Below are 25539 nucleotides of genomic sequence, written 5' to 3'. Positions count from 1 at the left end.
TGGTTTCATATATTAGTTTTAAAAACTAAATCTCTACTGACAGTCTGGCATTCATGTTGAAGTCTGGGCAAGCTCAGATCTCATCATACTGAGTATCATTACAGCAAAAAGCTCATTAGAGCAAAACCATTTCCATTCCAAAAGGAAATGGCTGTTGGTAATAGTATGTTGTTGATCTTTAACTTGAAATTAACCATTAATAATTCAGTAGGATAATTTCTTTTTCTGAGCTAGCTAATCAGAAACCTAAATTTATTTACCTCATTCCCTCATGTTCCCTCCTTCCCTTTGCTATCCTTGTTAACCTTGTTTGTTAATTAGCTTTAGGAGAAACATTGTTTTTCTAAGTGTTGTACAATTGATACTCTTTTATGTTGCATCAAATTGAATGTAGCTGGGGTGTCTGTAAGGATCAAAGTGCAATATATGCCAACTCATAATTTTAAAGGTGGTTTCCTCTTCATCCTTAGAAGTTATCTAGTCTCCACCTTTCTTATTTGACAAGTGGGACAACTTAGAATTTAACTGACTTGCCCAAGGTTACACAGTGGCAGAGCTGAGACTGAAAATGAAGGTTTTCTCACCCTTTTAGTCTCGTGCTTTTTACAATACACCACACTTCCTCTTTTAGTAGTGCAGGATCTGTAAATACTTTAATTATAAATATTGTTGTGGCTCTTTAGGGTTGATTTAAAAAAAATGTATGTAGTTTCAGTCCTTACAATTTAGATACCCTTTTAAAATTCAATAAAATTGGAAGATTTGCACATTTTGTGACCTTTCAGCTCATCCACCAAACTTTTATATAAGTATGAATTATTTCTGAAGTGACCTAAAAGGATTTAGCAGGAAAAGAATCCAGAAGCTCAGATAAAACTACAGTTTGGATTGCTTGTTGCTTTGTGAACTCTGGCCTCTGTGTAATCAGATATTGAGTTAACCTTTACATCTCTCCCTTCAAAGTTCAAGTCAGGAACCACTTCCCATGAAGCCTCCTGAATCCACCAATGTAGACATATTTTCTTCCTCAGATTTTGCCTAGAACATTTTATATAGATATTTTCATTGTCCCTATCAACATTTTACCTTTTATATATTTATATATATATATGCATATATTGTCTTGCCCTTGAAAATAGGAACTGTGTGTTGCTTGTCTTGTATTCCATAGAACCAGCACATCTCTTTTTTTTTTGCAATTACTATCTTATGTTTATTATATTTGCTTTGTTTAAATTTTTGAGGTTCAAATTCTCTTCCTCCCTCTCTTTGCCCCGACTCCTTAAGAGGGCAAGCAATTTGATATGGATTATACATGTGCAGTCAAGCAAGACATTTCCAATTAGCTATGTTGCAAAAGAAAACACAGACCAAAAAACCAAGAAAAATAGGGTTAAAAAAAAGTGTGCTTCAATCGCATTCAGGACTCCCATTAGTTCTTTCTCTGGAGATGGATAGCATTTTCACCATAAATCCTTTGGAATTGTCTTTGATATTTGTATTGCTTATAATAGTTAAGTCATTCAGAGTTGATCATTGTACAATATTGCTGCTACTGTGTTCTCCTGGTTCTGCATAGTTTATTCTGCATCAGTTCATGTAAGTATTTCCATGTTTTTCTGAAATCATCTTGCTCATCTTTTCTTATAGCACAAGAGCATTCATTACAATCATATGCCACAAATTTGTTTAGCCATTCCCCATTTGATGGATATCTCCTCAATTTCCAAGTCTCAGCCAACACAAAAAAAGCTGCTATAAATATTTTTGTTCAAATAGGTCCCTTCTCCTTCCCTCCCCTTTTTTTTAAATCTCTGGGATACAGATCTAGTAGTGGTATTCATGGATCAAAAGTTATGCAGAGTTTTATAGAGTTTAGGGCATAGTTCCGAATTGGTCTCCAGAATGGTTGAACTAATTCAAAACTCCACCAGCAGTGCATTAGTGTCCCAATTTTCCCATATTCCTTCCAATATTTGTCATTTACTTTTTTGTCATATTAGCCAATCTGATAGGTGTGGGGTGGTACCTCAGAGTTGTTTTAATTTCAGGAAGAAGGGCATCTTTTGAAGATGACCTTAGGGAGTGTTATGATGAAAAATTTCATTTCTCTAACCTATAGTGATTTAGAGCATTTTTTCATGACTATAGATAGCTTTGATTCTTCCTCTGAAAAACTGCCTGTTCATATCCTTTGACAATTTAATGGTTGGGGAATGATTTGTATTCTTATAAATTTGACTCAGTTATCTATATTTGAGAAAACTTATCAGAGACACTTGCTGTAAAGATTGTTTGCCAACTTTCTGCTTTTCTTCTAATCTTGGTTGCATTGGTTTTTACTTGATGCAAAACCTTTTTAATTTAATATAATCAAATTATCCATTTTACATCTCCTAATGCTCTCTATTTCTTGTTTGGTCACAAACTCTTTCCTTATCCATAGACCTGACAGGTGGTAAACTATTCCTTCCTCTCCTAATTTATTTATGGTAGTGCTTTTTATGTCTAAATCATGTACCCATTTTGATTTTATCTTGGGATATACATAAATATATATATGCATATATATAGTGTATGTATACATAGGTGTATATATGTGTGTGTATGCATGTATATTGTGTATGTGTATATGTATATGTATATGTATGTATGTTGGTCTAAACCTAGTTTCTCAGAAACTGCTCTCCAGTTTTCTTAGCAATTTTTGTCAAATACTGAGTTCTTGTCCCAAAAGCTTGGGTCTTTGGGTTTTTCAAACACTAGATTATTACTGTGGTCATTTATTACTGTGTATTGTGTAGCTAATCCAGTTCACAGATCTACCACTCTATTCTTAGCCAGTACCAGATTACTTTGATGATCACCACTTTATAACACTTTGGGATCTGGCACTGCTAGACTACCTTCCATAACTTTTAAAAAAAAATTAATTCACTTGATATTCCTGACATTTTGTTCTTCCAGATGAATTTTGTTATTTTTTTCTAGTGCTATAAAAGAATTTTTTAGTAGTTTGATATAGCATTAGAGAAGCATATTATTTAGGTAGTATTGCCATTTTTTATTACATTGGCTTGGCCTACCCAAGAGCAATTAATATTTTTCTAATTATTTAGATCTGACTTTTTTTGTGGTGAAAAGTGTTTATAAATTGTATTCATAGAATTCCTGGGTTTGTCTTGGTAGTTAGACTCCCAAGTATTTTATATTATCTGCACTTAATTTAAATGGAGTCTTTTTATTTCTTCCTGCTGGTCTTTGTGAGTAATATATAGAAATGATGGGGATTTATGTGGGTTTATTTCATATCCTGCAACTTTGCTGAAGTGGTTAATTATTTCAACTAGTTTTTTAGTTGATTCTCTAGGATTATCTAAGTATACCATCATATTATCTGCAGTGATTGTTTTGTTTCCTCATTGCCTACTCTAATTCCTTTCATTTCTTTTTCTTGTCATAGTATCTAGCATTTCTAATACAATATTTAATAATAGTGTTGATAATGGACATCCTTATTCAACCCTGATCTTATTAAGAACTTAGGCTTCTACCATATGCTTGTTACAAGTAATGTTTGCTGATGGTGTAGGTTACTACTTTTAAGGAAACCTCCACTGATTCCTATGCTTTCTAGCATTTTTTTTTTTAATTTTATTTATTTATTTTTTTGGTGAGGCAATTGGGGTTAAGTGACTTGCCCAGGGTCACACAGCTAGTAAGTGTCTGAGGCCGAATTTGAACTCAGGTACTCCTGAATCCAGGGTGGGTGCTTATCCACTGCACCATCTAGCTGCCCCTTTCTAGCATTTTTAATAGGAGTGAGTTGTATTTTGTCAAAAGCCTTTTCAGAATCTGTTGAAATAATTATTATTTTTGTTGGTTGTGTTATTGACTTACTGTCCATTGTACAGATAGTTTTCCTAATATTGAACCAGCCCTGCATTTCTGGTATAAATCCCTTCTGATTATAGTGTGTGATCTTTGTAATATATTGTTTAATCTCCTAAAATTTTTGCATCAGTATTCATTAGGGAAATTGGCCTTTCTTCTTCCTGGTTTAGGTATCAGTACCATATTTTTGTCATAAAAGGAATTTGGTAGGACTCCTTTACCTTTTTTCCAAATAGTTTATATAGTATTGGATTTTGTTGTTTAAATGTCTGATTGGAATTCACTTGTGAATCCATCTGGTCTTGGGAATTTTTGTTGGGGAGCTTATTGATGGTTTGTTCAGTTTCTTTTTCTAAGATAGGGTTGCTTAAGCACTATATGTCTATTGTTAATCTGAATAATTTATATCTTTGTAAATATTCATCTAGTTCATTTAGATTGTTAGATTTATTGGCATATAATTGGACAAAACAGCACCAAATGATTTTATATCATCTTCATCAGTGGTGAAGTCACCCTTTCTATTTTTGATACTGGTAATTTGATTTTTTTTCCTTTTTGAAATTAAATTAATCAGTAGTTTATCATCTTATTGGTATTTTCATAAAATGAGCTCTGAGTTTTATTAGTTGATTGATTTTCTTACTTTCAATTTTATTACACCTTTGATTTTTCAGGATTTCCAATTGGTTGGTTAATTGGGGATTTTGAATTTTTTTCTTTTTCTAGGGTTTTTTTTTGCTTTGTTTTGTTTGTTTTTAGCTGCATGCCCAATTCATTGATCTGCTCCTTTTCAGTTTTATTGATGATTCCATTTAGGGATGTAAATTTTCCCCTAAGTACTTCTTTGGCTACATTCTGTATGTTTTGGTATGTCATCTCATTGTCATTTTCTTTAATGAAATTGTTTCTGTGATTTGTTCTTTTACCCACTAATTCTTTTTTTTAATTATAAAAGTATTTTATTATTTTCCAGTTACATGTAGAGATAGTTTTCAACATTTAAAAAAAAATTTTGTTAGGCAATTGGCGTAAAGTGACTTGCCCAGGGTCACACAGCTAGTAAGTGTTAAGTGTCTGAGGCCGGATTTGAACTCAGGTACTCCTGACTCCAGGGCCGGTGCTCTATCCACTGTGCCACCTAGCTGCCCCTAACATTTGTTTGTTTTGTTTTTTTTGTTTGTTTTTTTTTTTGTTTTTGTTTTTTTAGTGAGGCAATTGGGGTTAAGTGACTTGCCCAGGGTCACACAGCTAGTAAGTGTTAAGTGTCTGAGGCTGGATTTGAACTCAGGTACTCCTGACTCCAGGGCTGGTGCTCTATCCACTTCTAACATTTGTTTTTAAAAGATTTCTAGTTTAAAATTTTTCTCCCTCCCCAAGACAGCAAGTAATCTGATATAGGATATATATGTACAACCACATTAAACAAATTTCTGTATTAGTCATGCTGTGAAAGAAGAATCAGAGCAAAACGGAAAAACCTCAAAAAAGAAAAGCAACAGTACCAAAAAAAAAAAAAGTAACAGTATGGTTCGATCTGCATCCATATTCCACAGTTCTTTTTTTTTTTTCCTGGATTTAGAGAGTATTTTCTATGAAGAGTCCTTTGGAACTATCTTGTACCATCATATTGCTGAGAAGAATCAAGTCTATCACAATTGATCAACACATAATGTTGATGATACTGTGTACAGTGTTCTCCTGGTTCTGCTCATCTCACTCATCATCAGTTTATGCAAGTCCTTGTAGGTTTCTCTGAAATCTGCCTGTTCATTGTTTCTTTTTTTTTGTTTTTGTTTTTTTTTTTTTTGCGGGGCAATGAGGGTTAAGTGAGTTGCCCAGGGTCACACAGCTAGTAAGTGTCAAGTGTCTGAGGCCGGATTTGAACTCAGGTACTTCTGAATCCAGGGCCGGTGCTTAATCCACTGTGCCACCTAGCTGCCCCCTGCTCACTGTTTCTTTTTTTTTTTTCTTTTTTTCTTTTTTTTTAGTGAGGCAATTGGGGTTAAGTGACTTGCTCAGGGTCACACAGCTAGTAAGTGTTAAGAATCTGAGGCCAGATTTGAACTCAGGTAGTCCTGACTCCAGGGCTGGTGCTCTATCCACTGCGCCATCTAGCTGCCCCGCTCACTGTTTCTTACAGCACAATAGTATTCCATTACATTCACATACCACAACTTGTTCAGCCATTCCCCAATTGGTGGACAAACCCTCAATTTCCAATTCCTTGCCACCACAAAAAGAGCAGCTATAAATATTTTTGTACATAGACCCACTCATTCTTTAGGATTAGATTATTTAGTTTCCAATTAACTTTTTTTGTTTGTTTGTTTGTTGGGTTTTTTTTTGGTGAGGCAGTTGGTGTTAAGTGACTTGCCCAGGGTTAGTGTCTGAGGCCGGATTTGAACTCAGGTCCTCCTGACTCCAGGGCTGGTGCTCTATCTACTGTGCCATCTAGTGCCCCCCCCCAATTAACTTTTAATCTGTGTTAACATTTTTATTGCATTATGGTCTGAAAAGTATGTATTTAATAGTTCTGCTTTTCTGCATTTGGTTGTGGCATAATACGTGGTAAATTTGTGCAGGTGCCATGTACAGCTGAGAAAAAGGTATACTTTCTGTTCCCATTCAGTTTTCTTCACAAGTCAATCATATCTAACTTTTCTAAGATTCTATTTCCTTAAGTTATTTCTTGTTTATTTTATGGTTAGTTGGGAAAGTTGAAGTCCTTCAGTAGTATAGTTTTATCATCTATTTTCTCCTATAACTCATTTAACTTTTCCTTTAAGAATTTGCATGCTATGCCATTTGGTCCATATATGTTCAGTATTGATATTCACTGTATATGATACATTTTTAGCAAAAGATAATTTCCTTGCTCATCTCTTTTAATTAGGTCTGTTTTTTGCTTTGTCTGAAATCATGCTTGCCTATCCTTGTTTTTTTTTTTACCTCAGTTGAAGCATAATAGATTCTTCTCCACCCCCTAAATTTTACTCTGTATATATTTGTTTCAAGTGTGTTTGTAAACAACGTGTTGGATTCTGGTTTTTAATCCATTCTGCTCTCCACTTCCATTTTCTGGGTGAGTGCATCCCATTCACAGTCACAGTTATGATTGCTATGTATTTCCCTCCATCTTGTTTTCCCCCTGTTTATCTTTCTCTCTCTTTTTATCCTATCCCTTCTCAAATCTGGTTTGCTTCTGACTACTGCTGGCTTCTTTAATCTGCTCTCCCTTCTATCATTCCCTGCCCCCAAATGAGTATGTATGCCATTCCCTTTTTGAGCTGATTCTGATGAGAGTAAGGTTCAAGTGTTGCCTGCCATCTCTGGCCCCCTCCTCCCCAAGTATCTAGCATCTTGAACATGGAAGCTTAATGGATATTTTTACATTGGACAGGAAACTAGATAATAATTAACCTTGTTGGTTTTTACCTATCATTGCTAATCACTAGCAGACTGACACCACAACTTATATTGTATTGACTATAGAAGACACTAACAGGTGACTTGGAAATTTCCCAAAGTATATGCCACAATGAATTAATTTAGATCACTGTTACTTTTTTCCTCCTTTTGAAGGTGCCCTTACGGAGTGTTATGATGAACTGGGAAACAGATATCAGCTTCCAGTCTATTGCTTGGCCCCACCAATCAACATGATAGAAGAAAAGAGTGACATAGAGACTCTGGATATTCCTGATCCACCACCAAATTCTGGATATGAATGTCAACTCCGTTTACGCCTTTCCACAGGCAAAGATCTCAAACTTTTGGCTCGTAGTACAGACACAGTGTACCACATGAAGAGGAGGTTGAATGCAGTGGAAGGGGTGGAACCAAGTAGTCAGCGCTGGTTCTTTTCAGGCAGGCCACTCACTGACAAAATGAAACTGGAAGAATTGAAGATCCCAAAGGACTATGTAGTACAGGTTATTGTGAGCCAGCCTTGCAAACTCCACCTCCAGTTGAGAACTGAACTGCTCGTCTTAGCTGGTTTCTCATCTTTGGTTTTTCCTCCTTTATGGCGTGAAATTTATTTTCACTGCCCTTATTTACCAATGAGTGGATTTAGTTCTGAGGAATGACCAATGAAAAATTCCATCTCTGATGGAGATCTACACAAAAAAATAAAACACAAAGAGCCAGCCTTTGAGACTCATGTGATTGCCATTTCTAATGCAAGAGTCAACAAATGAAATAGATAACCATTTATTAAAAAAAAAAAAACAGAAACCCAACATAATGGCTATGTTAAAATGATTTTGAACTATGAATAAAGCAGCCATCCATGAGAACAGCACCTTTAGAATTCAGAATAACTTTTTTTAAGCAAACCAAATTAGGCTATTTCAAAAAATTCTATTACTTAATTTTGTCCCTAAATGCAACGTTTTTTAATGGCAACAGAAATGCAGTATTTATGATGTTTCTTTCTGATTTTAGCTACTGATTATTCAAATTCATCCATCAAGGGGGAAAACGGGAAAAAATATCCCTAGCATTGTGTTTCAGCATTGCTTTCCCTTCCTCCACGTGTTGAGGTTTTTATGTTCATATCACCCATTTTTGGGTACCATTTATCAAGCTGTTGGTAGGCAGCCTTACGCTGTTACTGACTTCTGGAGCACTAGGCAATAATTTAGTAAATACAGTAAAATCTTATATTGTATTGCACTTGATTCAGAGTTCTTTTGTCCTCCTGCCTCAGTGGTATCTGGAAATGTCTACTGAATTATTGACCTCTGTTTCCACCTTTAACCTCAGGAGGCCACTCCTCTAATACCTTTGCTACTTCTGGCTGGGGGAGGAAAAAACCCAGTAATCATCACAGCTTGTGCTTCAAATGCACAACTGTTTTGAAGTGTATGTGTTCTCCCCTACAGAACAATGTGAGGGGCATCTTTGTTGGGAAAGAGAATCAGCATAGGCCTACACCAACCATTCTCCTGTGTACCCTGAGCCAGACTCCAATTCTGGGCTGCATGGGAACAGTGAAACTGGATGTCCTCGCAGGAAGATGCAATGATTCTCTCTTTTCCCTCTGCCTTGCATGAAGAATGTAAGGACTGCCCATTCACCTGTGCCTAGGAGGAGAATTGTGCCTATTTTCACCTAGCCATCAAATAATAGCTCACATTTCTATAGTGCTTAAGAATTTGCAAAAGCGCTTTCCTTATTTTAACCACTCAGTGTGAAAGATTTCCTGACATCATTTAAACACCAGCATTAAAAAAACAGTTCAGTGATGCATTGCTTCATACACTTGACATTGCATGCTTTTCTTGAATAACTTCCTAATTCACTGTTCATTATTTTCAGTCATGTTGGATGGTACTTTTTCTCCATCATATTTTCTTGGATAATGTATATATAAGGAAATACCTGGGAAATGAGAAAGCCTTTTGGTTCACTTGGTTTGTGAAGTGTATCCTGGCCTCAGTTCAAGCTGCCAGAAATTGAGATTGTGGGCTTACTGATTTGTAAATGGGGAAGGGAGATATTAATACATACTGTTAGCCTACATCCCATATTATTTCAACTCTGCATCCCTCAAAAAGAAGAATAGAGGAAGGAAAATCCTTTTACTGCTTTCAGTTGGAAGTTAAAAGAAGGTCAAAACTTCAAACAATCAGATAGTAGCTTTAAACAAAATGAAGGTTAATTTTAAATGGCCTGAAATAGTACTTATAAAATGATAGGAGACTTAGATAGGAGATATCAATAACTTATTTGTAACATGTTTCCTGCAAAAGATGAGCTAATTTCAGATCTCTTTTATTTAATTGCCTTAAGACTTGTGGCTGCCTCTCTCTCAGGTCTGCTCAAAACCTGGAATTAAAGAGAAGATTGAAAACATCATTTCAAGAATAGTTGTTATGCACTGGGGGAATGGAACCCAGCATCCTGTTACTTTGATTAACACTTCTACAATCAAAGAATTGCATCTTGTTTGTTCATTTGCATGCCCACAGGGAAATTCTGGTATCCCTTAGTCTTGGTGGTTGGGAGAAAGAAGTTCAGTACATTGTTTTAAAGCCATTCATGGCAGTAGGTAAAAGTTCATTTTTCTCTGAGGGATGCAAGTTCTCTTGTGGATTTTGTTTTGTTTTAAAGGAACTTATATGTTTGAATAACAGTTCTTTGATATGATTAAACAACTAAACTGGCTGAGGGAGATTATGGTGCTGTTTAATTGTAAATAGACTATTCTAAGATTGGATCAAGACTTTGATGTTCATAACTTGAGCATGTAGGGTTTTGTACTTCAGAAAAATGTCCGTCTGCCCCCCCGGTAGCTAAGAGCAATTATAAGTTTTTTTGTTGTTATGGGTTTGTTTTTTTTTAAATTATTAAGGGTGATCTGTTTCATTCCAATGAGAACTGTGAAGTTGTCTTTTTTAAAAATCTTAGCTCAATAACTAATTAAGTTCTTTACAAGAATCAGGTTCTTCAGACCAATTCAGACATGGTCACCTATAGTTTTGTATCATTTCAAATACAATGTCATTTTTGTTATTGAACATTATACTTTAAATGAAATTCATTTTTGAAATTGTATCCTACTAATAGGCAGCAAAGTGGCCTAATGGATAAAGATTTGGCCTTGGAGTCAGCAAGATACCTGCATTTGTTTGTTTGTTTGTTTTTTTAGTGAGGCAATTGGGGTTAAGTGACTTGCCCAGGTCACACAGCTAGTAAGTGTTAAGTGTCAGAGCTGGATTTGAACTCAGGTCCTCCGCCACCTAGCCGGTCCCCCCCCCCCTTTTTTTTTTAATGATACCTGCATTTGAGTCTCTGACACACGGCTAACCCTGCCCTGAGCATTCTATAGGACTGGCAAAGCCAGTCTATTGGTAGAGAGATTTCCTCACTTGGAAGTTCATTAACCAATGAAATCACAGTTTTGTTCAGAAAAATCCTTGGAGTCTTTCATGTGTTGGACCAGAAAATGAATTAAAATTCAAATCCTTTCTCTCCCTGCCAAAAACCTAGCTAGAGTTTTGCAAAATTCATAAATATTGCAAAATTTCAAGCAAAACCTTCAGAAAATGTCCATTTTGGTAATAGCAAAATTAGCAGCTTTTCAGCCATTTCCATCAGTTGGTAAGTACTATTTGTGTAGCATTTTCCCTAACAGATAAAGAAAAGACAACCTGTCTCTTACACTAACATGTTCTCTAGTTTATATCACTTTTGCATTTTCCCGTACAGATCAGAACTGTGCAGATCATTCAGCAATAGTAGTTGAAAGCAGGATGGTATAATAGAACACTAGATTTGGAGTCAGAAAAATTGGACTTGAAATCTGGTTCTGCCTTTATTACTTGTTTGACCTGGGGCAGATCATTAACTTTTTGGGCCTTAGTTTTCTCATCTCTAAATTTAGGAAACAGTTAGATGATCTTTCAGGTCCTTATCAGTTTTTAAACTTGTGATCCTGTGATATAAGGAATCTTCAGCAAGTGGGTACCTCTTTACAAGGGTGCCTACTTTACAAGGTTTTGCTGAATCGAGATTATACATAAATAACGGTATTTTAGGACCTTAAACATGTCTGCTGATATTCTTTTAAATACCTCTTTGAATTAATGCCTAATTTCTATTGTAATTTCTGAATCCCTTGAGCCTCTGGTTCCTGAGCTTTGCAGATGCTGCCTGAGTAGTAGTTTTGTTTCTCGTTCCTAGGGTAGAGTTGTAGAGGCACATTTCAACTCAGTATAAAGAAATAACTGTTGTCTTAAAGTATATGGGTTCCTGGGAAGCAGTGAGAGATGGATGAACCTTTTATTGAAATGTGTGTAACAAGAGATCTCTGCTCAGTACAATTTGGACTAGATGATGTCTAAGTTCCTCTGCTCTTGAAAGTCTCTTAAGTTGTAGGTACATAACAAATGTTTAATATAACAGCTAAATGTCTCTAGTTTCCAGATGGCAATAGTTCATCAACATATATTAAATATTTCAAGGATCTCTTGTTTCATTGGTGTGAGAATTCTCTCAAAACCAACAGATTACAACCTGTCTGTAGTTTAAAGAGTTGCCTGAGGTTGGAAGGTTAAACAACTTGCCAGTATTTATGCAATGAGGTGTCAGAGGTGGGACATAAACCCCACCCGGCTTCTAATTCTCCCCTCTCCTACACCACCAGATCTGTACATCTCTTAATAGTATGTGAGCTACTGAGGGCAGTGAAATGGAAGTTGTTTTTTACTTTGGTATGTATCCTTCCCAAACCCTTTCCCCTATAACAAGCAATATAGAAGCAGAGCTGGAATAAAATTTTCAGCAATTAACTGAAGACAATAGGAGATTGAGGGGGAAGAAGCACCTTCTTTTTTGCTGGGTCCCTAGGCGAGTAACTGTCCTCTACAACCTTCTCTTCTATTCATCCACTCCAGGAAATGATAAATCCCTGCTTTCTTGGGCTTAGGCATTATAAGTCCAAGTTTTTCAAATTGTGTTGTCTTTGTGCAAAGAAACAACAAATTTTAGTCATAATTATGACCACATATTCTTGATGGCTGCTTTAAGTCTAGAAGATCACTTTACATACATTATCTCATTTGATCCTCACAGTTACCCAGTGAGGTAGGTGCTGTTATTAACTTCATTTTACAGATGAATAAACTTTGCTAAGAGATTAAGTGATTGGCTCAGAGTCACATAGCTATAAGTGGTCTAGGGCAGGATTCAAACACTTGACTCCAGTCCAGTGATTTGACACACTTCTACCTACCTAGGAAACATAACCTCTGAGTGGCCCTGTGAATTAGCTTGGTGGTAAACTGTTTGTTGTCTAGGGTGAGGTTACTAAATTTGGAGGAGGTCATTCCAGATTGACCACAGAGCAATAAAATTTTGGCTATAGTTAGTAACTTTCCAAGATTGTCTTATTAAGTCAGGGGATCAAGGATAGGATTGGAGTTGCAATTTGCATAGGTAGAGGAAATACTCATACTAGAATACCACCATCTTAACGAGAATACTTTAAGTGCCTTTTTGTGCATATTGCTGGGTAGGCACTAAACTGACCTTAAATATAATCTGAAGGATTAGCCAACTGTCCTTCTGAAGTGTGGAGACTAAAACTGAAAGAATATCCTTAGAAATCTTTCAAATTCTTATGGTTCTCATAATATACTAAGAAAAAAAAAATCAAGAAAGCTAAGTGGTAGATTAAATTGGATGATTTTCACTAAAGGAAATTTCAGACCCTAGCCCACATTACTGGTATAGGCTAATTTAGCTTTTTAAAGATGAGTTTCAGTTTATATCTATGTGAACCTAATGCTTAGAAAAAGTAGATTAACCACTTAGCTAAGGAGCATTGGCAAGCTATAGCCTCTTATAGTTTAAATTCTCATATATAGTTATACTCTCTGTATAATTATATTCTCAAAGTCCTTTTCTAGTCAACAGTATTTCCAAATGAGAAGAAAATTTGCCTGCTAATTCCAGAAAAGAATGGAGACTTCTATTATATGGTAGTGTTGTCTTTTTTTTTTTTTTGGCCAAATAAAAAAGCAGGACTCATTTATTCACCTGTTCCCCTTCTGACATTTTGAAAAGATGCTCTATCTTCAATGTGTTGAGTAACAGTCACTTTGTAATAGGTACTATACTTCATTAAACTTTGAATCGCTTTACCTTTATGATCTCTGTAGGACACTTTATGAATCCCACCCAGGCCACTGGATAGAAAAGCATCCTTGAGATTTTCTCATGGTGGCCTCATCTTCCAGTTGTACTTGGGTGGCAGGGAAGATCTGCAGATGTGGCAGCCATAGAGTGAAGACCGAAATACCCTGGGGAAGATGGATTTTATCTTATGACTTTTGTGGAGGATCTCTCTTACTTTGACAGCTGGCCTTCTCCGAGGATGACACTCTATCCACTTAGGCATCCCAAGTAACATTTGGTTATAGCTCTACTACAAGACATGTGACAGGCAGTTCTTTCCCATATTGGGAAGCAATGAATTTGGCATCAGAGAACCCAAGTTTAATAAATCCCTGGCAGATCACTTCCTGGGACTAATTTTCTCATCTATAACAGAGTGAGACTAGATGACCTGTATGGTCCAGCTTTAAATATGTGATCCTGTGAGCTGAACAAACCTTCACCAGCCTAGGAGGAACCCGGCTCTTTTTGGAGGGTGGGGGTGGAGAGAGATGGAGCTTTATAGTGCCACATTGGGGGTGGTTTGCTGGGTGAAAGAATGGAAAATTTGTGTTGCTAAGAATATTTGCATTCTCATCATTAAGGTAGGATATGTATTCTCTAAGGGCAACATTAAGAAGGTTTCACATTGTTAGTGAACATAATGTCTAGGAATATAAATTTCTGCCTAGTTTGGCCATTAATCTGTGGTAATAGTATTGCATACTGTATTTTATGTTATAATTTTTGTCGTGTGAGGTTGGATTATGGAAAGGATAGTAAGGAAACAGCAAGCTAGGATCCATCTGAAAGAATTTTAAAGCTTCCCCCCCCTCCCTTCCCCCACCTCTTCTGCTCCCAAACACAAACATGCTCTGGGAGGGCAGTAGTAATAAAAAAGTAGTATAAAAGGACAGTAATTAATCACGCCTTGCTTGTTCCATCAATGACTTTCTAAGAACTTTTGACACAAAGAACTATCTCTAGGCTTTTAATCCTCTGTGCTGATTTTCTCACGTGAAAATCCTCTGAAATAATCTGATAGAAAATTCTTATTTCCTGCATGTATGACGTGAAAAAAGGATGGAAAAGCACCACTCTACCAAATAGGAGAAATAGAGCAAAGTGATGTTACTAGAGCTAGATAGACCCTGATGGTCATCACTTACAAATCTGGCATGTACTGCAGATACTGGTCTCCAAACCCACAGAGATAGTTTAGTTTGGGTTGAATAGGAGAAAAAGTCAGTCTTTAAAAGTTCAGGGCCTTTGTTACTTGGGCACTAGCTCCTATTCTTGCATGATCAACTGGAAAAAGCACTGGATTTGGAAATGGGACCCAAGTCCAGATCCTGTCACTGTGTGACCCTGTTAAATCTCATATTTTCCCTGGGCTTCAGTTTCCTCATTTTCAAAAAGAGGGGGTTGAATTAAGTGGCCCCTGAGGTCCCATCCAGCCATTATGGTCTTGGCTTATTTGAACCTCAGTGCCAGTCACCTTGGCATTATGGCTTCTTTAATTGAATAAGTGACCACAAGGGGAATCTCTTCTCAAAAATCTGTTACAAGTCTTTCCCTATATCCATGTAGTTTAAATGTCCAAAATTTATCTGCAGTATTAAAAACTACAGGCTGCTGTGGGTTTTGGGAGGCCCACAGAATCCTTGAATACTGGATATCACTGGTCTAACCCATTATTTGGCTTAAAAGGTTTGAAAAATGTAATCAACAATTATGCTTCTTGGGGACATTTTACCCTTTAACTGCTGCAGGAAAGGAAATGGTCTATGGTTATTTTTTCTGGTTTCTTGATTGTTTAAAGTATTATTCTGATTCACCTCCTGGTAAAGCATTGTGGTCTTCTCTAAGTAACCTGGATTCCCTTCAACCCATACATTTATATTCTCTGAAGCATTTCTACAGACCCTCTTCCAAGTAGTCATTGTTCTAACCAAAAGGATTAGTGAATTCTAATTCTGGTAAATGATCCCACCCCAAAAGTCCTTTCTCTACCACTAAGTATGATTTGTAAAACAGGTTTCAAAACTTTGTAGGCAAATCAAAATTGTGACTGCCCTAGTTTCTCTTTAATGTACCTGCAAAGGTGTCATGATGAAGTGGGAAAAACGCTGGCTTTAGAGTTAGTAATCCTGGGTTACCAACACTTGGCCTGTGTCACCCTAGGTTAGTCACCTAATCTTTTTGGACTTCATTTTGGGAATGGTTGGCCAAGCTGATCACCAAGGCCTCTTCCAAGCTATATATTCTGGCACCCTCAGCCAGTCCTCCTCCCTCTAGGGACATAACTTGCATTCTTTAGGTCTAACAGATCTTTGTTTCTACCTAGGGAGAGTCAAGGATATTTAAAAGGAATACAAAGCTGCTAACCACCTGGTCCTTTTCATATACATCAAGTACTTAGTTGGATCTAGCTCCGGATAAGACTGTCAGTTTGGTCTTGTAGTCCTAACGTGGCTATTCTCAGAATGACCTCATGCCCTAGCTCCTGTATGTTGCTTGCTGTAACAGCTGAAGGCAACAATCCTTAACATCTTTGGAAAAGTCCCTATTAGCAATAAGATTATTTACTTGAAGTTGCACTATGCCTGGCAGCTGTTGCAGGTTCCTTCTCATATTCTTATCCACGTACCACACCCCACTATAGATCCAGATATCCTGTAACATTGGATTTGCCTGTTTAATCCTCAAATGGAAGTAGGGGGAAAAAACCAAACTAACTGGGAATGCCTAATGATGGAGCTCCTATTATAGCTAGGGCTAAGGCTTATACCTTTCCCAGCATGGCACAGTGGAAGGTGAATTAGGTTTGGGAATTGATTGAATCTGGGTCTAAAAAAAAAAAAAAAAAACCCAGAGTAGAAAGGGATCGGAGAAGCATTTAATAAAATACATCTTTGAACAGTTATGCTTTACAACCCTCTACCCCAACAAGTTAGAGCTTCTAATTAATCTTTAGTAAGAGGGAACCCATTCATTTCTGAAGCAGATGCATCGCATTTTGATTAGCACTGAATGTTAGGAAGTTTTTCCTTACAGTTGATTTTAATCTACCTTTCTGCAGTTTGGTACCATTGCTCTGTTAGGCAAGTAAATCTAATCTTTTCCCCCACATAATTAGCTCTTCAGATAATTGAAAACTGTTGTCATGTTGTCCCCTGTAGACTTCTCTTCAGGCTAAATTTCCTAGTTCCTTTAGACCCCATTATAGAATAATCTCCATTCCCGTTAATATCTCATCTCACCTTTGGATTTACTCCTGGTCAAACCTTAACTAGTGGGGGAAAATCGAGATAATGATAATAGATGATTGTAACTTGATTGTAAAATTTAGAAGGTTGTACATTTTTATAATTTGTTACTGTACAATTTAGAAAATGTTACATTTGCAATATTTTGTACCATTCTTATAGTGCCTTCTTTGAGTAGCATAGAAATTTTTTGAGAATAATGAATTAACCTAGGAAACTTACCAGATGATGAGATCCCTGCATATCAGGCAAGTCCTTTCCTGGATTGGTCCAAATTTGCTCCTCCCTGAGTTGGTTTGTTGTTTTTTTAACCTGCAGTGGCCTTGTAATATTCTGAGCTCTCCCCTCCTGTCTGAAGTCTCTATTGTAGTCTCTTCACCTATCACTGATTTGAAGGTATGTTTAATGTGGCTTTACAAAGGCACCAAAATTGCTATTTATGGCTGTGCTCCACCTTGTGAATGTCCTTCCTAAAATGTTTACAGCAATGAATACAGTATTCCAACTATGGTCCTATCAAGGGAGAATACAATAGTATTCTAGTTGTGCTATGTTCAATTGGCTGAGTCATCTTGGGAACATCATTTAATTCACCAAACATTTAAGTAAACTTTTCTAGGCCCAATTGCCTTCTCTCTAAAATGAGAGGATTAAACTAGTTAATCTCTAAGACCTATTCCTGCTCTAATAGTCTTATTCTAAAGGTAAAAAGCCTTCTGAAGACTCCTGTGTTGCTACAAGAGTGTCTGCTGTAACAGCTGACAGGGACAGTGTACCTTCAGAGAAATAGTCTTACTGGTAAGTAACTACCTGGTAAGGGTTTCTCTTGACCACCTTTTCAAATACTTTTCTTAAACTTAGTTCAGTCTAACTAAAAAGATTATGCCTTTAGGTATTCATGGTGAGGGATACATTTTTGTAGTTTGCCACAATGAGAAATATTTGGAGATATATAGTATGTGTGTGTACACACATGTGGTCTATATATGCATATGTACACACATATGTTACTGTTTCAATTGTATCTGACTCTTTGTGACTCCATTTGGATATTTGAACTTTATTATTTGATCTATTCACTTAGCCAAATGCTAAACCTAATATGTTGCTTAACACAGAGGTATCTACATATATAATACTGCAGAGCGTACAAGTCATCCCCAAGAGATTAGTCAGACACTATGGGAGTCCAGGTGATTCAGTCATTAGAGCAGCACTTAGTATGGAATGATGGGGATCTGGGAATGAATTTCCCTAAGCCCTGACTTCTTCCCCAAATTCATCTTGAAGAGGTGGTAAATGTGGGTACAGAAGCATTTCTAAGTCAATGAAATGTCAGTTCATATCTTAGTGAAAAATGCCACACTGATAATTAGAAGTCTTCGTAAAGGTGCCAGAGAAGTGCTATATTAAAATAGGTGTCTGGAGAAGGAAAATGAATTCTTCCTCATTCCTTATCCATAATGAAAATCCTTTAAATCTCCTAAAGCTTCCTTTTAAGAGACTTAAAATTTGTTCATAATAAGAGAGTAGTACTAGCTAGTGATTAGTTTCATGACTAAAAACTTTCCCTGTGTGACCTTCCTCTAAGATTGTGCAGGTGAACAAATGCAAATAAAATGGAATCACATGATGTCATCTTTCTGTTTGTTCTAATACAAAAAAAAAAATTATGGCTCTCTTTGTTTTTACATGACATCAGAAGAATAGATAAAAAAGATGAACCTTGGTCCATGGCATAGGTAGCTTAGCTGTGTCCATAAAAGCCTAAATTTAGAAAACAAGAGCTGAGTACAAAGAGTGAATAGGGGTAATGAAATGTAAAGGGCCTCTGTAGATAAGGATGGGGTTGAATAGGTTACAGAGCTTTACGGGAACTGAGGCATGTCCAGTAAGAGAAGCTGATGGTATTCTAATCAGTATTGTTTATACCTTAGTGACTCCCAAGAATTACATTGCTCTGGTGTCACAAACAATCCAAAATTTTATGAACATACCTATTGATTATTTGCATGAAAGTCGATACCCCCCCTCCTGTAATCTCTCATGGAAGAAATAAATTCAAAATTTTCTGCTTTGTAGATTCAAATTTATTTAATAAGAAAAGTGTTCATTTCTTAATCTGTGTTGCTCTCATCCACTTTTCAAAGAGACTTTTCTGTTTCAGGAGCAGATTTTTATTTCTCTCTGATTTCTGCCTTTCCTGATGTTTGTCAAGGCAGAATATAGTAAACAACTTGAACTCCTTGTAATTAAGACGCTTGTGTTTGAGGAAAAACAAAAGACAGTAATTTAGGAAAATTAAATATTACACTTTAAAAAGGCAGGGGGTGGTAGTTATTTCTCATAAAAACCTGTGACTCTTCAAGTAGACTCTAAAGTAGGAACTGGGGAACCTCAGTATGTGACATGAGGACCAGAGGAAGAATCCTAGTCCTACCCTTTACTTCTTTGTGTGGGTTCTAGATGATAATTGGGTGCTTTAGCATTCACAGTTCCAAGGGAGAAGGCTTTTCTTCCACCATTTAGAAGAAATATAAAGAGCTTGGCAGCTAGGTGGCAGTGTGGGTAGATACTGGGACTAGAATCAGAAAACCTGAGTTCAAATGTGACCTCAGGTACTTCTTAGCTTTCTGACCCTGGGCTAGTCACTTAACAGTTCTTTACCTCAGTTTCCCTATGTGTAAAATGAGGATCATGATAGCGCGCCCCCCCCCCCGCCCCGGGGTAGTTGTGAGGATCAAATGAAATATTTGTAAAGCACCTAGCACTGTGTCAAGTCCATAGTAGTAACTTACTGCTTATTCTTTCTTGGGGGAGGAGGGAGGCCAGCAAGGGGAGGATTCTTTATCATGTCCACACTTGGAAGTATTGAGTCTTAATTTCTATCTAGCATTTAATACCCTCTAGAGTTATGCCCCCTGCCTGTCCAGTGTTATCATAGGCCAATCAAATTGTCTCCTGAACATGCTCCTGCCTCTATATCTTTTAGTTTTTTCACATTTTAGAATGCTTGCTTTTCTGCCTGTCCAAGGGTCCAACTTAATTTCCTGTTTCTTTGTGAAGCTTTCCCTATCTTGACTGTTTCCACAACATTCCCAATGCCAGACCTTTTTGGAATTCTGTTGTGCAAATAGTTAGAGAACAAATGCTAAACTGTATGGTACTCATTCTGGGGATCCTGGTTGTAGAGCGGGATGGGACCTTAGAAGTCATCTCCCTGTCATTTTTGCAAATAAGAAAGTGAAGCCCTGAAAGTTAAGTGTGTTGCCCAAGGACTTGTGTGCTAGTCCTCTCCTTAATTAGGTTATGATTCCTCTAGGGAATGGGCCATTTCATTATTTGTTGGTTGGATCCTTCATAGTGCTAAACACTTCTTTTTGCATATTTTTCTACTCTTGAATATACCAAACTACAACCCAGATTGTTGGAAGCCATATGGGACATTCCTTTAGGAGGAAGGGAGTATTGTGTCTCATCTTTGAATCTGTGAACTCACCTCATCACCTGTAACATCAAGTTCTTAAAGAGCTGTTTCATTTCCTGTTCCTGAAATTGAAGAGGAATCGAAAGGCTTCAAACTGGCTTAGCCTAACCCTGAGCGCTCCCTTCTCTGTCAAGCAGCTCAAACACAGGCCGGGAATGGCGATAGATAAACTGCTCTTCCAAGTGATTCTGTTTAGAGAAAGGGAAATATAAACCTCAAGTAGGTTAGCGAGTGCCTTCTAGATATTAATTCAGGAACTTGGTATCTCCACTGGTATGTTGTTCCCAAAAGGACAAAGGATATGACGCAATCTTTTTTATGAAAGCATGATCAATGGAAGATAAATTTTGTCGGAGGCTATATTCAGTGATGCCTTAGCAAAATAGTGGTTGCAGTGGATGTTCTGGTCTCTATGATCCAAATGGTTTTTACCTACCTCGTGTGACAATAGACACAAACGAGCATGTAAACTCATCAAAAGCCCAATCTCTCCTGTGGCACCCCAATCCAGCATGTCATACACTATCATTAATTTGGTTCTTGTTCAAGTCAGTCACAGGATGAAGAAAATGATAGAAAGACCACATCTGAAGGAAAAAAAGATGCCATATTCCTATAGTCTTACCCTCACACTACACTGCGATCTATAAAAACATACTAAGACAACTAAACGTCCCAAGACTATTGACACGGCAGTAATCTTCTCTGGATTTCTAGTACACTTGGGATTCCTCCAAGGGCTCATAGGTTTAGACATTACCTTTTTCTCCTTATTTTACAGATGAGGAAAATGAGAGAGACTGACTTGCTCAGGATCACATACATAAGAAGTCAGATGAGTGTTTATGGGAGAACATGGACAAAAATCACACAGGATGCATAAATGAATTGCATTGTGCAACGGGGCAGGAACACACTCATTGATGAGAGACCCATCCTTTAGAAATTATTGAATCGGGAGTAGTTAGGTGGCACAGTGGATAGAGCACCAGCCCTGGAGTCAGGAGGACCTGAATTCAAATCCAGCCTCAAATACTTGACACTAGCTGTGTGACCCTAGGCAAGTCACTTAAACCCCAATTGCCTCATCCAAAAAACCCACAAACAGACAACATATTGAAGCATTTAGGTATTTGTTGAATGCTTACACTATGCAGAGATTGAAAAATTTAGAAGGATTCTTGCACAAAGCAATGTGCATGATGCAGGGATGTGTACTTACATTTTGGTGGGATGGGTTGGGATAGAATGGCCAGTAGCTTCCAAATTGTGTCAAATATCTTGCTAGGTCAGTTCTCAATCATTAGTGATCCCACTCCCCAGTTATGTATATATGAGATGGAGGTTTATGGTGTTATAGGTACTTCTCTAAATACATATACATGACAGCTCATTTATAATAGTCATCCCCCACCTGTCTGAATCATAGTATTTATAGCTGGAAGGAACCTTAGGAAGCTGAAGCTCAGAAAACTGAAGTGATTCGCTCAAAATCATCTTCTGATTTCTCTCAAGTCTTTATGATTACAGCCTGGAAGGTTCCATGGTGGTCCAGCATAGGGTACTGACAGCTCAAGTCGGGACAAAGGGAGTGTGGTGTGTCAGGGAAGTGGGGGCCTAGTGGGACAACCACCATATTTGAACCTGGTGACCCAGGGATTCAAATCCTCTTGCCTGCTGGAGGCTTTCCTCTAGATATATATATATATTTTTTTTACATTGTGAGGGTACCAGTGGACTACATGGGCTGCACGTTAATTGGCCTTTTATCAGTCATACAATTGATGATAATATGCTACATCCTATTTTATATCTATCACCCTACATTGCCCTTTGTGTACCCTGCAGTTTTAATTCTTAGAGACCATTATATTTCATGCTTTGAAGTCATAGATCATTGCTGAAAGAATATTAATCTTTTTAAAAAAATAGGCCTTTAGGGGCAGCTAGGTGATGCAGTGGATAAAGCACCAGTCCTGGATTCAGGAGGACCTGAGTTCCAATTCGGCCTCAGATACTTAACACTTACTAGCCGTGTGACTCCGGGCAAATTACTTAATCCCACTTGCCTCACCCAAAAAAAAAAAAAAAAATAGGCCTTTGTTTTGGGAGTAGTTTGAGGTAGCACTGCAGTTTTTCAAATGCAGTCCACCCTGTTTATTGCCTCTCATTCAGTTTTAGGTATAGTTCACTAATTGTTTGTAGTTCCTCTCCTCCCTCTCCCTCCCTTCCCATGTTTGTTTAGTCTTTGTCCTTGCCCTTCCCTTCACTCTTGCCTTCCTTCTTCTCTTCCTACCTCTTTTCCTTCCTTCCTTCCCTCTTTTTCCTCCTTCCTTTCTTTCCCTCCCTCCTGGTCCTTCCTTCCCCTCCTTCCTCTTGTTCTTTCTTCTTCTCTTTCCTCTCCTTTTCTCTCTAAACTGGCTCTCTATCTCATTAATTCTAGAAATGCAGCAGCCACTCAGACCCAATCTCTCTGCTGAACTACACAGGAGCTTTGTTTGACCTACTCTCTTTCTAACCTAGGTCGGTTCATTCCTTAGATGGCCTAATGACTTTCTCACTCTTGGGGTTCACCATGTCGGTGCCAAACTTAATGTGAATACATGATCTACTTTAGCCCTAATTTCAGTTCAGAACTCCTAAATTCAAGTGATCTACAGGATGGGCCAAAAGTCACAAAGGGGTCTGACATTTTAATGACTTTTTGAAAATTATTTTTCTTTATTTCGTATATACACACATTTCTCCCTATATATACTGTATGTGATGCTATGGTACTGTAAAATTTTTTAAATACATATTATTAAATATTGAAATCCCCTTTGTGACTTTTGACCCACCCTATACTAGCCTCAGCTTCTCCCAGGAGCAGGGATTACAGGCATATACCACCACATCTGACTGCAATGTTTTTCTAAGGTAAATTGTATTATTATCTGGACAGTAGGTATTCTTCATCTACTTGGTTTTTCCACGTCTGGATAGTTGGGTAAAACTTTGGAATGATATGGTTCTCATATAGGTAATGCTCAGGGACTTGAGGAAGTCAGAAAAATGTCATCTGCAAAAATTATCTGGTGGATCTCACAATCTTGCAGGAAATCTCTCTTACATTTGACTCTAGTAGATTATGAGCTCTATAAAGGCAGGTAACTTAATTGTAATATCTTCCCAAGGGCCTCCCACAGTTCCGACCAAGTCATTGTGTCTAAATGATTTAATGAATTTGAAAGTACTACCATTCAGAGTGTGCTTCTTGTGCACATCAAGGACGTGAAATATTCAGACAGTACTTTGACATTTCTTACTGAGAGTAAACAGTATATTTTATCTAAGTAGAGGTACCATAGAAATGATCCTTGTTTTCACTTTCATCTTGTCAGTATTTGATTCTGTTTGCAACTGGTCCACTTAGGCAACACAGAATAGAGAATTCTGCCTTTGAACTGGAATGATGACTTGGGTTTCATGAGTTGTTATCATTACTAAAGTAATTGCCTCAGTTAAAATGTCAGAGGAAGTGCTCAATTCCTCAGACTATGTAAAAATCCCTGATACACAGACACACACACACACACAGACACACACACACACACACACACACACACACACCTATGGATGCATATACACATATATGGTTACACACATTTCATTGTTAGTTAAAACTTAGCTAAGTAGGGGAAGCTAGGGGGTGCAGTGGATAGAACACCGGCCCTGGAGTCAGAAGTACCTGAGTTCAAGTCCAGCCTCAGACACTTAACACTTACTTAGCTGTGTGGACCCTGGCAAGTCACTTGACCCCAATTGCCTCTATAAAAAAACAAAAAACTTAGCTAAATTTTTCAGGATGCAATATAAAAAGAGATGTGTTTGAGTGGGGAGGGGTTGGGTTAGGGGAGATAGTTCCTAAATCAATCCACAAGTGTATATTGAACACCTTTTATGTGCAAAGTAACAAAGGCATAGATTTGAATGGCATCAATACAGCTTTCTATATAATGTGTCAAAAAGAGTGGAATAGATATATAAGATCCAGGAATCCAGTGGAGAGACAGATTACTTTGGGTTGTGGTAGTCAGTGAAGGAAACAAGAGGAGAGATCCAAAAGAATGTTTAGGAGAAAGTGTGTGAAATAGCTGGGCTGGGTTGTGTGTAGGGGAACAATCCAAGGTAATACTGGAAAAACTATGCAGGGTCTTGTATCCCAGACTATAGAATTTGTATTTTATATTTGTAGTTTAACTTGTAGACAAGGAAAAAAACAACAACAGTGACTTTTCTACAAAGAGAAATAACAGGCAAAACCCAAGGTGTTTGGGGGAGGATGAACCCCTAGCAAGCAAAACCAAACCAAACCGGTGTTTTAGAAAGATGGTCCCTCCAGCATAGCAGCATGGGGATGGGGTGAGAGAGGGAGGGTGAAATCAAGACCAATAACAGTCTACTTACAGAATGTAAATTAGTCAGAGTCCTGCTTAGGGTGGTGATAGTTGATTCTTATTCCTGTGCTTCCACTATGCAAAAATGATGAGATCTATTTAAAATTTTACATAAGAATCCAACAAACTTTTCAGAATCCTACATATATGAAAAATATTAGCTAGCATTAGAAAGGATTCTATTAATTTATCTTAGATAAGTTTTGGATTGGATTTCAAAAGGCTGTGAGAAAGATACAGACTTGGAATTGCAGATAAGTAAGGGACTGTAGTATATAGAAGAATTGAGAAGTTTGTCCTGCTTGTAGTTACTGTTAAGACAATAGGGAAGGGCTGTTACCCACCAAATTCCTAACCATTTGTGCAACATTTTTACGTGACCTGTGGCTTGGAGGAGAGTAGCCATTCAAGGTTCTGAAGTATAGACCTTGTAAGACTGACCTGAGTTTCTTTAGCTCCAGTTAACTTTGGGATGAAGTGGGCAATTAGTAGAAGAGACCTTAAATGAATCATCCGTTATCATGGAGTGATGTTCTCTGCTTGAGAAGAGAGAGAGAATTATATAGCAATGAGAATCAATGTCAGGGTGGATAAATGGGAGCTATAAAGGCGAAAGGAAATAGGACAATTGTGACTAGGAGGTTGCTTGCAGATAATATAGGTAGAGAACTGGCCTCAGAATCAGAAAGGACTATTCAAGTCTTACCTCTGACGTGGGGCAGTGAGAGAGACTCCGACAAATTTCTTTAACTCATTCAGGCACCTATAAATTGCAGAAGTTGCT

The 25539-nt window shown here is 37.4% G+C and overlaps 2 protein-coding genes across 2 annotated transcripts in view; one reads left to right on the top strand and one right to left on the bottom strand.

Moving 5' to 3' along the window:
• UBTD2 (ubiquitin domain containing 2) overlaps nt 1-10073 on the top strand; it is a 66595-nt gene extending 56522 nt beyond the window's left edge. Inside the window, exon 3 of the mRNA XM_043990379.1 lies at nt 7480-10073. Within this exon, the coding sequence (XP_043846314.1) occupies nt 7480-7985 (506 nt within the window). The 3' untranslated portion in view covers nt 7986-10073. The remainder of the gene's footprint in view (nt 1-7479) is intronic.
• An 8866-nt stretch (nt 10074-18939) lies between these two features.
• Nucleotides 18940-23678, bottom strand: EFCAB9 (EF-hand calcium binding domain 9; the record flags this gene model as incomplete). Its single annotated transcript, XM_043980749.1, is given in 10 exon segments — nt 18940-19089; nt 20329-20348; nt 20351-20383; nt 20386-20431; nt 20433-20504; nt 20753-20845; nt 20847-20903; nt 23206-23213; nt 23556-23591; nt 23594-23678. Coding segments are annotated over 10 exon segments (600 nt in total), but the record flags the coding sequence as incomplete, so codon positions are not given.
• Between the last annotated feature and the right edge of the window lie 1861 nt (nt 23679-25539).

The sequence above is a fragment of the Dromiciops gliroides genome, chromosome 2 (genome assembly GCF_019393635.1).
Source record: "Dromiciops gliroides isolate mDroGli1 chromosome 2, mDroGli1.pri, whole genome shotgun sequence".
Classification (NCBI taxonomy): domain Eukaryota; kingdom Metazoa; phylum Chordata; class Mammalia; order Microbiotheria; family Microbiotheriidae; genus Dromiciops; species Dromiciops gliroides.
This window is presented reverse-complemented; position numbering and strand designations above follow the sequence as displayed.